At 42.7% G+C, this 14,803-nt stretch overlaps 2 protein-coding genes across 2 annotated transcripts in view; one reads left to right on the forward strand and one right to left on the reverse strand.

The window, feature by feature from the left end:
• Nucleotides 1–6,257: 6,257 nt before the first annotated feature.
• GDPGP1 (GDP-D-glucose phosphorylase 1) lies at nucleotides 6,258–10,302 on the reverse strand. Its single transcript, XM_018571782.1, has 2 exons — nucleotides 10,257–10,302; nucleotides 6,258–7,480 (listed from the first exon to the last, which is right to left on the reverse strand). The coding sequence occupies exon 2, from the start codon at nucleotides 7,441–7,443 to the stop codon at nucleotides 6,265–6,267; it is 1,179 nt and encodes a 392-aa protein (XP_018427284.1). The 5' UTR covers nucleotides 7,444–7,480; nucleotides 10,257–10,302; the 3' UTR covers nucleotides 6,258–6,264.
• Nucleotides 10,303–10,775: 473 nt separating this feature from the next.
• CIB1 (calcium and integrin binding 1) overlaps nucleotides 10,776–14,803 on the forward strand; it is a 16,604-nt gene continuing 12,576 nt past the window's right edge. The window contains exons 1-2 of the mRNA XM_018571714.1: nucleotides 10,776–10,896; nucleotides 14,525–14,559. Of these exons, the coding sequence (XP_018427216.1) occupies nucleotides 10,846–10,896; nucleotides 14,525–14,559 (86 nt within the window). The 5' untranslated portion in view covers nucleotides 10,776–10,845. The remainder of the gene's footprint in view (nucleotides 10,897–14,524; nucleotides 14,560–14,803) is intronic.

Raw genomic sequence — 14,803 nt, forward strand, 5'->3', positions numbered from 1 at the left:
AGCCTGCAGGGCCAGGGGAGGGGAGGAGGGCGGACAGTCTAGGTGAGAGATATTTGACTAATGGCTGTGCTCTGACTGGTTGGTTCACTGCTCTGCCGAGTCACAGTATATCACTGCTCACATACTCATTACAGACAAGCATGGTATTACAAAGGTTTGTATTGTATTTACACTTCAGCTACCACCATATACAACACAACCACAATACAACACAAAAATAATAATAATAACACTAAGCAGATATAATTAACTGCATTATAATGTATTAAAACACAGACCGAATACTATCAACATTAATAACAATACCAATAATAATCAATATCAACAAATCTATACAGTAAGCTCTGTGCTCCAATTTTGTTTCAATGTGATTTTATTAATAATAAAAAAAAACAATAAGAATAATGATGATAATAATAACAACAATAATAATATTATTAATAATAATAATTATAAATAAATAAATAACAACATTAGGAAAACTGTACAGCAAGCTCAGTGCTCCAATTTTGTTTCAATGTGATTTTATTAATTAAAAAAAAGCATTAAAAAATAAAATTAAAAACAAGATTAATAATAATAATGATAAGAAAACTATACAGCAAGCTCAGTGCTTCAATTTTACCCCTGGGTGCCACTGTAGTAAAAGGTCTGGGTGAGAGTCTACTTTTTTCCTGATTATCAATAGCAATAATAATAGTATTATGAATAATACAATAATAATAATAACAACAACAACATCAAGAATACTGTACAGTAAGCTCAGTTCTCTGTTTCTGTTTAAATGTTATTTTATTAAAAGCAATATTAATAACAACAATAGTAGTATTCAAATCAATCATAATAATAACAGTACAATTTACAATACAATAATTGTAAAAATAACAATAACACATTGTAAAAATTATACAGCAAGGTGAGTGTTCCAATTTTGTTTAAATTTAGTAGTAATAATAATAATAATAAAAACATCAAGAAAACTATTCAGCAAGCTAAATGCTCCAGTTTTACCTCTGGGTGTCACTGTTGTGAAAGGTCTGGGTGGGAATTCTTTTTCCTGATGATCCACTTTACTCAGTAAACTGTAAGGTCCCGTTCACACTGAGCGGTTTATCGCACAATTTCCGCCGCAAAATTGCTCTATGTAGCTTGTCCAATGCATTCCAATGGAGCTGTTCACATCTCACAGCTCAATGTTGCCTGTAGCTCGTCGCTGAAGCTTGTCGCTTGTACATGACCCTTTTTTCGGCGGATGTCGCACGATTCGGCCCCAATAGACTCAATGGTGTCACACGAAATCGCGCATTACCGGCGATATTGCGCGCAATATCGCGCGACAGAAGGGTCGCTTTTGCACTGCAAAATGTAAGGAAAGAACGATGTCACATCAAGATCACTGTTGATTGGTTACAGCCCAATGTAGCAGCGACGAAGTCCCGCCCCAAAAACACGCTATGTAGCGCGATAAAATGTGCACTGTCGCTCAATATCGCGCAATGTAGCTCAAAGACGTTCAGCATGAAATCGCGCGGAAAAACGGGCAATACCCATGTCCCTCAGTGTGAATGGGGCCTAAGAATACTTGGTGTCTAGCAGGAGTTTTTTTTTATACCCTTTTCTACCCACATATCTTTTACATGTCTTTTGTTGAATGTTGTAAATACAAGGGATGCCCATTAAGGCAATGTAAATAGAGGCATAGGGTACAACACTCACTTTATAAATTTCAGTCAGTTTCAACCCAATCTGATATATTACAGTAGATTAAACAATGGTGAGTAATCAATCATATAGGCGGTTGAAGGATATTCTCTAGTAAGCGCCTTCTCAATAGGGATGGTTAAAAGGGATATTAGGGTTCAATCAGATGTACTGAGTCAAAAGTTGAGTCAAAAGGAGTGAGATATTGTAGAAATTCTGAGAAAGAAAAGCCAGTGTAGTAGGAGAAGAAGAAAGCGGGGGATATGTTATTGTCAAACTGTAGAATAAAAAACTAAAGATAGAGAATAGAAAACTTCACAGGATATGGACAGTATAATACATCCAAGGTTGCCACATACTAAGATAAACACACATTGGATGCACCTATGCATGAAAACGACGATCGCACTCCACATATTGGGTATTGCCACGTGCACAAGAGTGAAAGCAATAATTTTAGGGCCAATTTTCTGCTTCTCTTACAGTCATGGAGTTTTTCAACACACGCAAAGGGTTTATAGCTTCAGTTTGAAAGATCTATACATATGTTTTTTTCCCTTCACATCTTCTACCCTTTCCACCTCCCCCTGCTATATGTGAGACCTGATGGTTGTGTTCACTTTTCACATTTTTTTTTTCTTTCAGATGAAGCGGGTGGCTCCGTTATGATCACCTGCTACAGTCGGTCGTTATATATGTCCGCCGGACTCTCGAGAGGCACCCTTTCCTGCGCTGACGTCACGTGCATGATTTTTTGTTTCCCTCAGTAATACATCTGACTGACTTAGCTGTGACATTATTGATGAGGAGTGTACTTGTTTTGTCAGTGTTGGTGGATTTTTCCCCATTTGGTTTGCTTTTATACTTCACATTATGACCTCAGAGGGTCCCAATTCTGAGAGAGAGAGAGTAGAAGCTTGGTGAGGAACAATTGCGTGCTATGATGGATGACACGGTCAACAGGACCGTTTCCAAGGCTATGAAATCTGCTTTTTGTTAAGACTGTTTTAACAATGTTAATTTCCTGGGGAGAGAATGATACTTTGTCGTTGAAATTGTTATCATTTAAACTTACTATGTTTAATTTCCTTTAGAATTATGAGGACAGAACAGTATCTTTAAGAGACACTTATCAATAGGGATGCACCGATACTGATACTAGCATCCACGTTTTTGGGCGAGTACTCGTGCTTGCCAGATGCGCTGATACTGGAACTTGGGAGCCTGAAGCTTTGATTGCCGGCTTCACTTTTTGCTAGGCAGCCTGGCTTCCTAACCAATCAGGAAGCCGGGTGGCACATCATGAGACGCCTCCCTAATTGGTCACGAAGACAGACTGCCTAGCAACAAGTGAAGCTGGCTTCCTAGCCAATCAGGAAGCAGGGCAGCACCTCATGACCCACCGGCCGGCTTCCTGATCCCCATCCGGCTTCCTCATAATCAGGGCACACGGCACCGGTATCAGCGAGTACGAAAAAAAACGGTATCGGTGCATCCCTACTTATCATACTCAATTACTTATTTAAATTTAAAAAACATTATCGCCCAGTCATTGTGGCCACTCTAGCTAGATCAGTTAGAGATACCATGTCAGTGGAAGGTTTTGGCATTACTATTTTTGGTGCCTATCCACTAGGCACCAAAAATATTCCACAAATTCAGCCTTGTGTATGTAAATTCCTACATATGGATCCACTAATTGAATATATCTTGCAGTAAGTTTTAAGATTTTTCTAATATATCCATGTACTGTACCACTTGATAAATCATACACTAAGAGTTAAATTAAAAGCCTTATTGTGTGATATATGAAGTACTACAGTAGCCTCCATGCCTGTTATGTTTCCAGCCCCCACTGGGACCCACGCCCCCCCCAGGCCCCAGCATGCATGCAGGTGGTATTTACCCTCACCCTCTCTCTCCATCTCAGTCTCCTTGGTGCCTTCTGGCTGTTATGTCAGAGCTGGAACTATCTGGGAGGCGGCGGGGAGATCACTCCACAGGAGCAGGCAAAGGCACAGTAAACTGAGCGTGTGCATGGAACACCCTCCAACCGAACCACCTTCACCACTAGTGGCTTTTTTTTTTTTTGCGTACCCCGGTTTTTTATGGGTAAGCATAGTGGTCATACTTAAAGTGACATTAAAGGCAAAAAAAATTCCCTCCCCCCAATGTAAATGTTAGCACTTACCTTAAATGATGTCTCTTTTTCCGATCTTCCTCTTCTTTCCATCTGTCCCTCCAGCGGTGTGACGTCACTCCGATCCAGCGCTGACTGCTCTGTCTCTCCGATCCAGAACCTTTAATTAGAAATGTACAGAGATTTAAATTAAATTTGTCAGGTTTAGAAGGTTTGTTGAGTCCCACCAACTGGTGCCACTCTTTGTGGAATATTAATCCTTACTGGGGACTCCAAACTGCTGGTGGGCTTTGTAATCTTTTAGTCTGGTTGTGAATTGTATGAAATCAGAGTAAGCAATTTCAGTACAGGAGAGGAGCCTATACAAATGTGCAAGACTGAAGGTAAGGCTGGAGTTCAGCTTTAATAAAAGGCAAATCAGCATTCTGAAAACTCTTAATAATTAATGAGCAAGTCTGTAGATTCATATTACAGTAAAAAGTAGATATGAGTGGCCACAAAATACAAGAAAAGGCAGAATTTGTGGTGTAATGGGCACATCGGCTTTCTTTTTAACCACTTGAAGACTGGGATGTTATTTGTCAGTATTCAGCGCTACTTCAGGTACTTTGACTGACTGGCATTTATTCAATCATGCAATGCTGTACTGAAATTAATTTTATATAATTTTTTGGGGACAGACAGAGCTTTCTTTTGGTGGTATTTAATCACCACTGCGGTTTTTATTTTTTACAATATAAAGAAAAAAGTAACAAAAATTCTGAAAAAAAACTGCTTTCCCTACGTATGTTATGAAATGTTTATTATTAATCAGATTTTTGGTAAAATATAAAAGATGGGGTCACGTCGGGTAAATAGACAACAAATTTAAATTTGCACGTGCCTGCTAAAATGGGAAAAACTACCATACCTAAAAATGGCCATAGGTGACGCTTTAAAAGCTTCTATCACTTATCACTTTAATGTTATCAGTGATTGATGGGCCTGGAATTATTGCTCACACTCCGACATCCACAGTGATACGTAACATTAGTTACATTTTTTTTCACTTACCGTATTTTTCGCTCCATAAGACGCACTTTTTTCCCCCCAAAAGGAGGGGGAAAATGTGCCTGCGTCTTATGGAGCGAATCCCGACGCCTGAGACGTGCAGTTTCGGGCGCCGGGCGAGTAGTAGGAGCCACTGCTCGGCTTTAATACGAGTGATCTAAGGAGGTCGCTCGTATTAAAGCCGAGCAGCGGCGGCGGCGATCGAGTTCAGCAGTAGGAGCCACTGCTCGTTTAATACGAATGATCTAATGAGATCACTCGTATTAAAACCGAGCAGCGGCGACGATCGAGATTACCATAGAGCAGACGAAGAACGGAAGTTCTTCGTCTGCTCTGTGTGATCACAGCGCCACCTGTCTCAGCGGTCACTAACTGCAGCTTCTGTCATAGAAGCTGTGACAGAAGCTACAGTCTGTCGAGTGCTCCATAAGGCGCGCCGGACCTCCCTGCGTCCTATGGTCCGGTGCATCTTATGGACCGCAAAATACGGTAACTTTATTGCTATCGCATAGGGGACTAAAAATCCCCCTATGTGATAGCAAATATCCAGTGATAGTAATACACATAACTTCTGCATTCAGACACCGGAGAGGAGATCAGCGGGAAATCGTGTGCTGATCTCCCTCCAATCTCCGTTCAGAGAGCCGCCGTGCTGGTCCCGTACAGCGAAACCCAGAATAGGTGTCGGCGGATGGGGCGCCGCACATTTGCACTAATCATACAAGCGCATGGGCAGTTCTGTAGCCGCCCGAATGTTTGTATATAAACAGCCATCGCCGGCTGTTCAAACTGCAGGCAGTTTGTTGCTGCAGTAGCAGGAAAAGGACTTTTTAAAATGCCCACCTGCATTCAAGAAGACACTGTCCGGCTGTTTAATTACAACGGCCAGACAGGAAGTGGTTCAAGTCAAAATGTTTTAAAGATATTTTAAATGCTGATGATTTCACTTGCAATGGATGCCGCTCCTTGATGTTTTACATTAGATTCTGGAGAATCAGCTTGTCCCCTGAGCACTGGCCCTGATATCCTGTTTTTGCAGGGTCCTATGGAGCCACCCTTGTGTGTGCTAGTAAGCTGTGCGTCTATCCACAAACACACAGGCACAGCAAGGCAAGACACTTCCCTGCTTTTTTTTTCTACCTGGAGTTCTTTTTTTATATCTTAGATCTGGATGGACAGACATACAAATTCTTTGACAGTCAAATAGTTCACTTATACATATTGTATCTGTGTATTTAGGCATTTGCCTGGATTTCAGCTTTAACACTTCAGTCCAGTGGCCAAAAAAAAAACCTACCCATGTAAAGTCATCATAAACCGGAGCCCAGAACACTGGAAAAATAATATTTTAAGGGATGAGTTTCTCCATAAGTTCAGGATGTTAAATGTTCAGCTAACTCCATACATAAAATCCTGAACTCCTCATCTGAGAAGAGGTACTCCTTAATGATGGCAATAACAGACTCCTCTGACATATTAATAAAGTCTTCTTGATTCTTGAATGGTAGGTGGCCTGCAAGTTCACAAAGTGCAACATTAAATGCCGATTCCTCTTTGGAGCCAAAACACGACTTTCTTGCCCAGATCACCACACGGATCCCTTCTCTGGACTCAGGACAGCCTGTATTCCCTGGGTCACAACCCCTGGTTAAAAAGATGTTATGTGCAATATTTCTATCTACAAGATAGTCTGTAACTCTGCACACTCTCTGAGATAGAGATACCAAGTCTTCCCCATCTGTGTAAAACAAGAACCCAGGAGCAGGGAAGTCAGTCAGGAGGTAGAAGTTAGTTTTGGGACACAAAGGCTTGCAGGATGCTGATTCTATCAGAAGCTCTTCATCCAGATAAAACCCATGTAAGTGCAAATGGTTCACTGAGGCAAATCCACCCAGGCTGTTAAAGCCAACTCGGAAGCCAGGGTGGCCGCTAAGAAGTATGGACTCCATCCCAAAAAGAGCTAGATCTGGAATCAGGATCTGATTTAGACAAAGAGTTGGTTCTGGAATAAATAAAACGTGTCCAAATTCCAGAGGGCTGACATTAATCACAACAAGAGTTCGGCTATGCCAACCTTTCTTCAACCTGGAGTCTACAAACCTATCCGGGACTACATGATTATTCTGTAGACATGCATCTTCATTTTCAGCAGCCTTTCCTGGAGGTGATCTAACCATTTCAAACAAAGTTTCCTCCGACCTAATTTTACTAAAATTGAATTGGCTGGGATTGAATTTCTCTTGGATACTCCTAATGTCCTGAGGTTTTCTCCTCTCTATACCTCTCTTGATGTTCAGCTGTGCGACATATTTCACTCTCCCTGGCAAGATCCTTGTCTGCAAGCTCCACAGCGGGTAGCGGAAGAGCCCCTGCTCCATTTTCTCTGCCCATTTACATCTCAGGGCTTTATCAAAGGCAGAAAGGAAGTCTTGATTGTCTGCATATTCTCTTCTTTTCTGCCAAGTGATGCCCGGTATTTTAAAATCTGCATTAGAATATTTATATTCTTCCATGGTTCTTCCATTAGGACCGGATGTGCATTTCAGCTCCATGGTTTGAAATCTTTCCCTGTAATTTTGCTTTTATTGCCTATTAAGACAAAATGATTGTTAGTGTGTCATGTTTTATTAAGGGAGCAAAAGTACATTGTTAATATTTGAGGGTGTAGTACCACAGCAAAATATATTACAACATGAACACAGATTCAAAGCTGGACTTCAACCTGCCTCAATCTGACACATATGTTCATTTATTTCATTTTATTAAACAAAAATGTAATTTCATGAAAACCTCTCATGAACATATACAATATAAAATTACAGTGCAGATAAGGTATACAATATTCAAAAGGCTCCAATTCTCCTGTCAAACGTTCATGACTCCTGTGGGGTCATCACCCATAGTCCTCTGTGCTATAATATTTAGAACAAGGAAAGTGGACCTAATCTATAAAGGGTGAAGTTCTTGATGTACCGGGGGATTATTGGGATATGGCCGCTCACTGAGCAGCATCTTAATGGAAATCCATGACCCCTTGGATAGCTAGAAGATCCTCTCCCTTATCCCCCTTTGGATCTTTCATGTCCACAAGAAGGGAGGTTTATGTGATGGTTTTGGGGGACCATCTCGTTCAAACTTAAATACTGTTTTAAGAGATGATGTTTTATGATTATCTGAGGGACTCCAGAAGAAGCTGACTAGAAAGGTCTCTGGAATTACGTTAAACTTTACCCTCATGACACTGGGAGTACTGGTATGTAATATGTTGTTCTGTGATAAGGATTGGACAATTATGATTTAGTGACTAACACATGGAAATGCCAGCCCAGTGTATGTGGGAGTTATCCCTCAGGATTTGTAAAGATTGTGTGATCTGATCTTCAGGATTGTATATGTACATGAGAAATGTTTTTTATGGAATTAAGTTGCTTTATTAAAACAAAATGAATTAAACGAACATATGTGTCAGACTGAGTACTATTAAAGTCCAGCATTAAATATGTGTTCATGTTATTAAAGGAGCAGATCATAACATCTTTGCAATTCAGACAGCAAATTATGAAAAAATGGTGTAGGGGCGCCCCTAGATTGAGGAGAGGTGTCCCCCCTATACCACGTTCCCCCCCCGTTTTTTTTTCTACCACATTTCTGCTTGCCCACATACCCGGCATGACACATCCTACCCAGTGCCCATTACTTACCCCCTTTATTGACCCATAAACTACTAAGACATAGGAAACAGGGCCTCTGGTCCCCTCCTTTCTGTTTATGATCACTGCGCAATGGGACACTGTGATTGTCACACAGTCTTTATTACCATCTAGTGTTATACCATTCTATATGGTGGACTTATTACGTTTGTTACATTTTGGATACTGTGTCCAAAAGATTACATGTATGTCACTTTACTTCTGGTGTATGTTAAAACCTTTTCTTATTTCTATAAATAAAGAATACATAAAGAAGGAAAACACAAGTCAAAATTATCAGTAGAGCCATTGTAAGCCCTCACGGGCAGGGCCCTCCTTACCATCTTGTCTTGAATTGTATTGTGATTGTAATGTTTTCCTTATATTGTAAAGTTCTGCAAACTGCGTGCGCTATATAAATCCTGTATAATAATAATTTAGACAGCTGATGTTTTATGCTGTGCTGGGCACCCTTTAACATCTGGTGTAAACGGGCTCTAAAAGTGAAGTTATCCTTTATGGCCCTCCTTCCCCATCCCGGGTTTCCCATGAGTAAATGTTTTCTGCTGCCCCACTCCTGAGAACAGTCCCTGTGCATATGTATTGCAGTCCCCATTGATTCATATGAGTCTCAGAAATGGGGCAGCAGGTATTTACCCTTGGGGAATCCACTATAGGGGGGTACAAAAAGTGCGGTTGTCCTTCAAATGACAGTTCAAAGGAAATGCAGATTCTAGCACATACCTCTTAAATTCAGAGGTGGCCTGAAACTAATGTCCACCCCAAAACCTTGTAGTGCATAGTTTGGCAAAATGGGGGTGGGGGGTCTCTGTTGCTAGAAACGTGTGATATCTTGGTCAATGACATTGACCTAATATGGCCATATAAGGTCAATGATGTTACCAGCATCCCGCCCCTTTATGTGCAGTTGCAGGACAGGGAATGCCCTGGCCGTAGCTGATTGGGTCTGCTGCAATGACAGCATCCTTCAAGGTTCAGGAAAACTCAAGGTTGGCCCCTACCTGAGGAAAACGCCCGACGTTTTATTGGTCTTTGGAATTAAAATGCCAGACAGGTGTGTACAGAGGTCATACTGTATAATGGACCTGACGCTCACCCTCTCTTCATAAAACTTACAAAGCCCCATTATAGCCCTCACAGGAACATTGACCCCCACCAAAGCCACCCCACAGCTGAAAACCTCGAGGCTCAGCAGCCGCTTCTTTGTGTCTCTCCCATGGGAGCTACTTCCTGCTAATTCTGCACCATCCTTGCTCTCCTTCAGCCAATCTCCTTGTCCCCTGATCGCCCCTTGCAGAACCGTGGGCTGGGGCGCTGCTAAATCCAGCCGACCAATCAACCTTAGTCTCCCTCCTGGCTTGTCAATCAAATGGCAGAGAGAGAGAGAGAAGCTGCGACTCAGCTGCAAAGATGCCTGAGTTGTACAACTCCCACATACAAGCTTTGTGGCGTACCAGCAGAAAATGCATTAGGTGCCATCCCTGGCACATGTCCCAGGGGGTTGCTGACCTCTGCTGTAGTCCCTTCTCACCATGTCTGATTATACTATGTATTTGTGTATAACATGTAAAACACATGACTGTGACTGTCTAATCTAAGTAATCAGTGACTGTGTCTACGAGGAGCAGCCAGGAATAAACATAGAACTGGGTTACCTGTATGTTAGAAGAGTGGAGGCTCACCATTCATAGTCTAGAGCTGTCATCTTCCTCTTACTTCCTGCTAGGAACATACCAACATCACAAACGAGGGGTGTCCTAAAACTAACACAGAACGATTCATAGAAATGCACGCCACCCTTTAAACGACTGCACCGTCTTCCTTCTGGAACACGCACTGGAACTTTGTAGCCGAACTTTCTGGAATTAATAAGAGATTACCTACATGTATTACAGTCTACTAGTTTTAACCTCCGCCGGCAATGTGCCGGATGGTTGTTACCTCCACATGGCCGGTTTTTACGTCACGTGACTGTGTATACCTTTAGCAACAGCTGTACGTTCCATTCCACACACCAGACTGTAGTGTCCTATCAGAGCCTGAATACAGAAACACGGTACAGCCCCCACCCAGGTCACGCCTTCTTTGGGCAGGGGCCGACCTTCACACCTATTTGGGGCGGGGCCCCCAGGGACATGCAAATCGCTTGTTTCCCCTAGTGACGGTGACGTCACACACGGAAGTTGTTGCTGAAGTTGTTGGAGTCGGGAGAAGTTGCGGTGTGAAGTGTTCGAGGTGTCCAGTATGGGGGGCTCATCCAGCCAGCTGTCTAAGGATCTGATCAATGAGTATCAGGTACGTGTGTGTCTCTGGGCGGCCATGCTGGGCCTTGTAGTAGGCTGCAACCTGACAACTTCCTGTCACTGGGAGTCTTCTGGCTCCAACAGTCATTGTGAAGTTTTAAAGTGAACCTGTCATGTTGTGAGAAATACAACCCTGATATGACATAATCCAGAAAATGCTACCTGCCTGGCTGTCATGCTGACACTTTGGTTTCAGTGTTTGAGTTACTGACCCAGCACAGGAAATCCTTATCAGTGTCTGGAGGTATTGAAGCTGTGGGATCAGGATGACAGGCAGCATCTGACGCTGAGCTCAGCCATAGTTGCCTCATGTTAGGCTGGATTTATTATTATTATTATTATTATACAGGATTTATATAGCGCCAACAGTTTGCGCAGCGCTTTACAATATAAGGAAGACATTATAATTACAAAGTAGCACTGAAGAGATGAGTCTTAAGGGATCGCCTAAAGGCAGTCAGAGTGGGAGATAGGACAGGTTGGGGTAAAGAGTTCCATAGGATGGGAGAGACTCTAGAGAAGTCCTGGAGGGGAGTATGGGAGGAGTTGACAAGGGAGTTAGAGAGCAGGAGGTGGTTGGAAGAGTGGAGGGGACGGTTAGGGTGATACTTTGAGACAAAGTTTGAGATGTATACGGGGTCAGAGTTGTGGATGGCTTTATATTTTTAATTTGATCCTTTGGGCGAGTGGAAGCCAGTGTAATGAAATGACATCACAATGCATGTCAGTGCCCATGTCATGTTGTGAACATACAGTACAATACACTTTGTAATGGATGCCAAGGTGTGACATACGCACATCCATGCTGGTTTTATGTACACGGTGCAAAGGGCCCAACATGTAAACTTCCAATGTATTTTGTAGCCTGGGAAGCCACAGGTGCTCCGTACAGCTGCCCATACACATCAATGGCTGTACGCTAGGTGTTCACTAGTACTATAACAACCACATATATGCATCTGAACACTAACGCAGGCAGTCTGCACATTCGTACGCATGTTCGAGTTTAATAAATTACAAACGTATAGTCACTGATGTCCATGGGCGGCTGTATGGAACACCTGCGGCTTCCCGGACAGCGCAATACATCTGAATTGTCTGTGTATCCCCTCCCCCCCCATGAGGTCCTTTAAAAGAGAACTATGGCCAAACCTTCAGCGCTGCGGTACTTTGACTGACATTTATTCCGTCATGCAACGCTGTACTGAAATGAATTTAATACCATATTTTGGGGACAGATAGAGCTTTCTTTTGGTGGTATTTAATCACCACTGCGGTTTTTATTTTTTACTATAATGAAAAAAGTACTGCACATTTTGGGGAAAAAAACAAAACTGTTTTCCCTACGTTACGTTATCAAACATTACCCAAATATTTGGCAAAATATAAAAAACAAGGTCACGTCGGGTAAATAGACACCAAACATGTTAAGTCTTAAAATTGCGTGAGCCCGTGTAATCGCAAAAAACTACCATACCCTAAATTTCCCATAGGCGACGCTTTAAAAGCTGTTACCGCTCATCAGTTTGGTGTTATCAGTGATTGATGGGCCTGGAATTATTGCTCTCACTGCGACGTTTGCAGCGATATGTAACGTGTGGCCCAATCATCTTTTTTGTATTTTGGCGCACCTGACGTGTGTCTCTATGTATGTGTGTGTATGTAGGGGCACAAGCTCCCACTCGCCATATAAGCGTGTGCATGTGGGGGGCGTTGCTGGCTGATTAACATGTTTTATGGAGGCGTGCGCGAGCAGGAATAAGAAAACGGAAAATTGTATACTTGCCTATCGGTAATTTTCCTTTCCTGACGCCAATACATGGCAGCATACAATGGGTATGGCTCCGCCCCCAGCCCATTGTATGCTGCCATGTATTGGTGTCAGGAAAACGGAAAATTGTATACTTACCTATCGGTAATTTTCCTTTCCTGACGCCAATACATGGCAGCATACAATGGGCTGGGGGTGGAGCCATACCCATTGTATGCTGCCATGTATTGGTGTCAGGAAAATCCATGTATTTACGGTGATCGGCTGGGAGGAGCATGCCGTCTGTCTGTTTTATATATGAGGGGAGGACGCCAAGCAGTTAACTATGTCCATAATGTAGCAGGAAATGTTAGGAAGTTATTTATTTACAGGATTATGCACAGAAGGGTGAAGAGTTTGGAGAAGGGAACAATCTAGGACAACATAGCTGAACTGGAAATATTCTCTAATTCAGATCACTTTCCAGCTCAGCTATGTTGTCCTAGATTGTTCCCTTCTCCTGCCTTCCCAAACTCTTCACCCTTTAGTGAGGAACCCTGTAAGTGTTAGTGAGGAACCCTGTAAGTGTTAGTGAGCAGTCTATGTTTGTACGCTCTCATCTCTAAACAAATAACATTTTATAACTGCGATGAGGTTCAATCTGTGACGAAGCTTAACGTTCATTGCTGTGGCTTTTGTATATTATAATAATATCATTTCAATGTCACTTTTCTTTGTTTTATTTTATTCAAATTGAACTCCCAAGGTTTGGACTTCTGTTAGGTTTTTGCTTCTATCTTTGTCTCCAGCAGGGAAATGTCCCTTCACTTCCTGTCCTGTTCCTCTTCTCCTGTTCTGGTGACAAGGGTAAAATGTGGGATTTCCAGTCACTTTCTGTCACAGTGATAATTAGGGATGCATTGATACTAGTATCGGTATCAGTGCTGATGCCGAGTATTTGGACGAGTACTCGTACTCACCCAAATGCTCCCGATACCGGAACTTCCTGTATTAGGAAGTCGGGCGGCAAGTCATCACACGCCCCTCTTCACCAAGGAGAATGGAGCTGGCTTACCGGCTCCATGCTTTCTCTTCACCTGGTGACGAGGGAGCATGGAGCCGGCTAATCAGGAAGCTGGGCAGCGATTCATTGCACGCCGCCCAACTTCCTTAATGGGACTTCCGGTATTTGGTATTGGCGAGTACCCAAAAAAAAAAATATCGGTACTCAATACCAAAGATCCGTTATCGGTGCATCCCTAGTGATAATGGTAACCAGGAGACATAGTATTAGTGGAAATCTTACGGGGGTTCTAAACCTTTCCTACTCTACCCAAAACTTAAGATGATGTTTTATGTGCTTATATTTCACCTTCCCTGCTCTCTCCCCTCATCAACATGCTAATGACATTTCTAAATAAAATCCTTCCGCTTTTATTGCAGACTTTATTTTAGCCCCAGTAACGCCACTGGGTGTCTGTGATTCTCTATGTAATGTAGGCAGATTGTGGCTGGTGGGAGGGGCAGCAGAGTGCTGTATTTAGCTTCCTGATAACATCACAACACCCTGCTTCAGTACTTCTATCGAAGCCACACATCCCGGGTGGAAGCAATGGGTTGGCTGTTGGAAGAAGTAATGCAAATATCACAATGCCTTGTTGGGTCAGTCTGGAGGAGCGATTACAGTCCAGGAGAGGAGCCGGGACAACTGTGCTAGACCAGAGGGAAGGCCGGAGTTCAGCTTTAAAAAAGGAAACCGGTTTTGTCTGGAGTTCCAGTAACTGGCGGCGATTTGTCAGATGCTGCGTTCACTTTTATGTGTTGTATTTGTCCGGATTATTTTATTAATTGTTTGATTTCTTTTGTTTAGGAACTGACGTACCTGACGAAGCAGGAAATCTTACTGTACGTATCATTGTGTTCATGTCGCATCAGTGTGTATGTGTGTATATATATACCGTATATACTCGAGTATAAGCCGAGATTTTCAGCCCATTTTTTTGGGTGAAAAGTGCCCCCCTCGGCTTATACTCGAGTCAGCGCCAGCGCGTCTTCTTACTTACCTCGCCGAGCGTCGCGTCACTGCTGCTCGGTGTGCGGCGCTCCGAGCGGGGTCATCTGGCAGTCTCCGGGTCCTAATTTAGGTGGC

This window comes from Nanorana parkeri, unplaced genomic scaffold, assembly GCF_000935625.1.
Source record: "Nanorana parkeri isolate BGI_ZX_2015 unplaced genomic scaffold, ASM93562v1 scaffold42, whole genome shotgun sequence".
Taxonomy (NCBI): Eukaryota; Metazoa; Chordata; class Amphibia; order Anura; family Dicroglossidae; genus Nanorana; species Nanorana parkeri.

Coding starts and splice junctions, on each gene's coding strand:
- GDPGP1 (XM_018571782.1), bottom strand. CDS start 7,443: ATGGAGCTGAAATGCACATCCGGTCCTAATGGAAGAACCATGGAAGAA.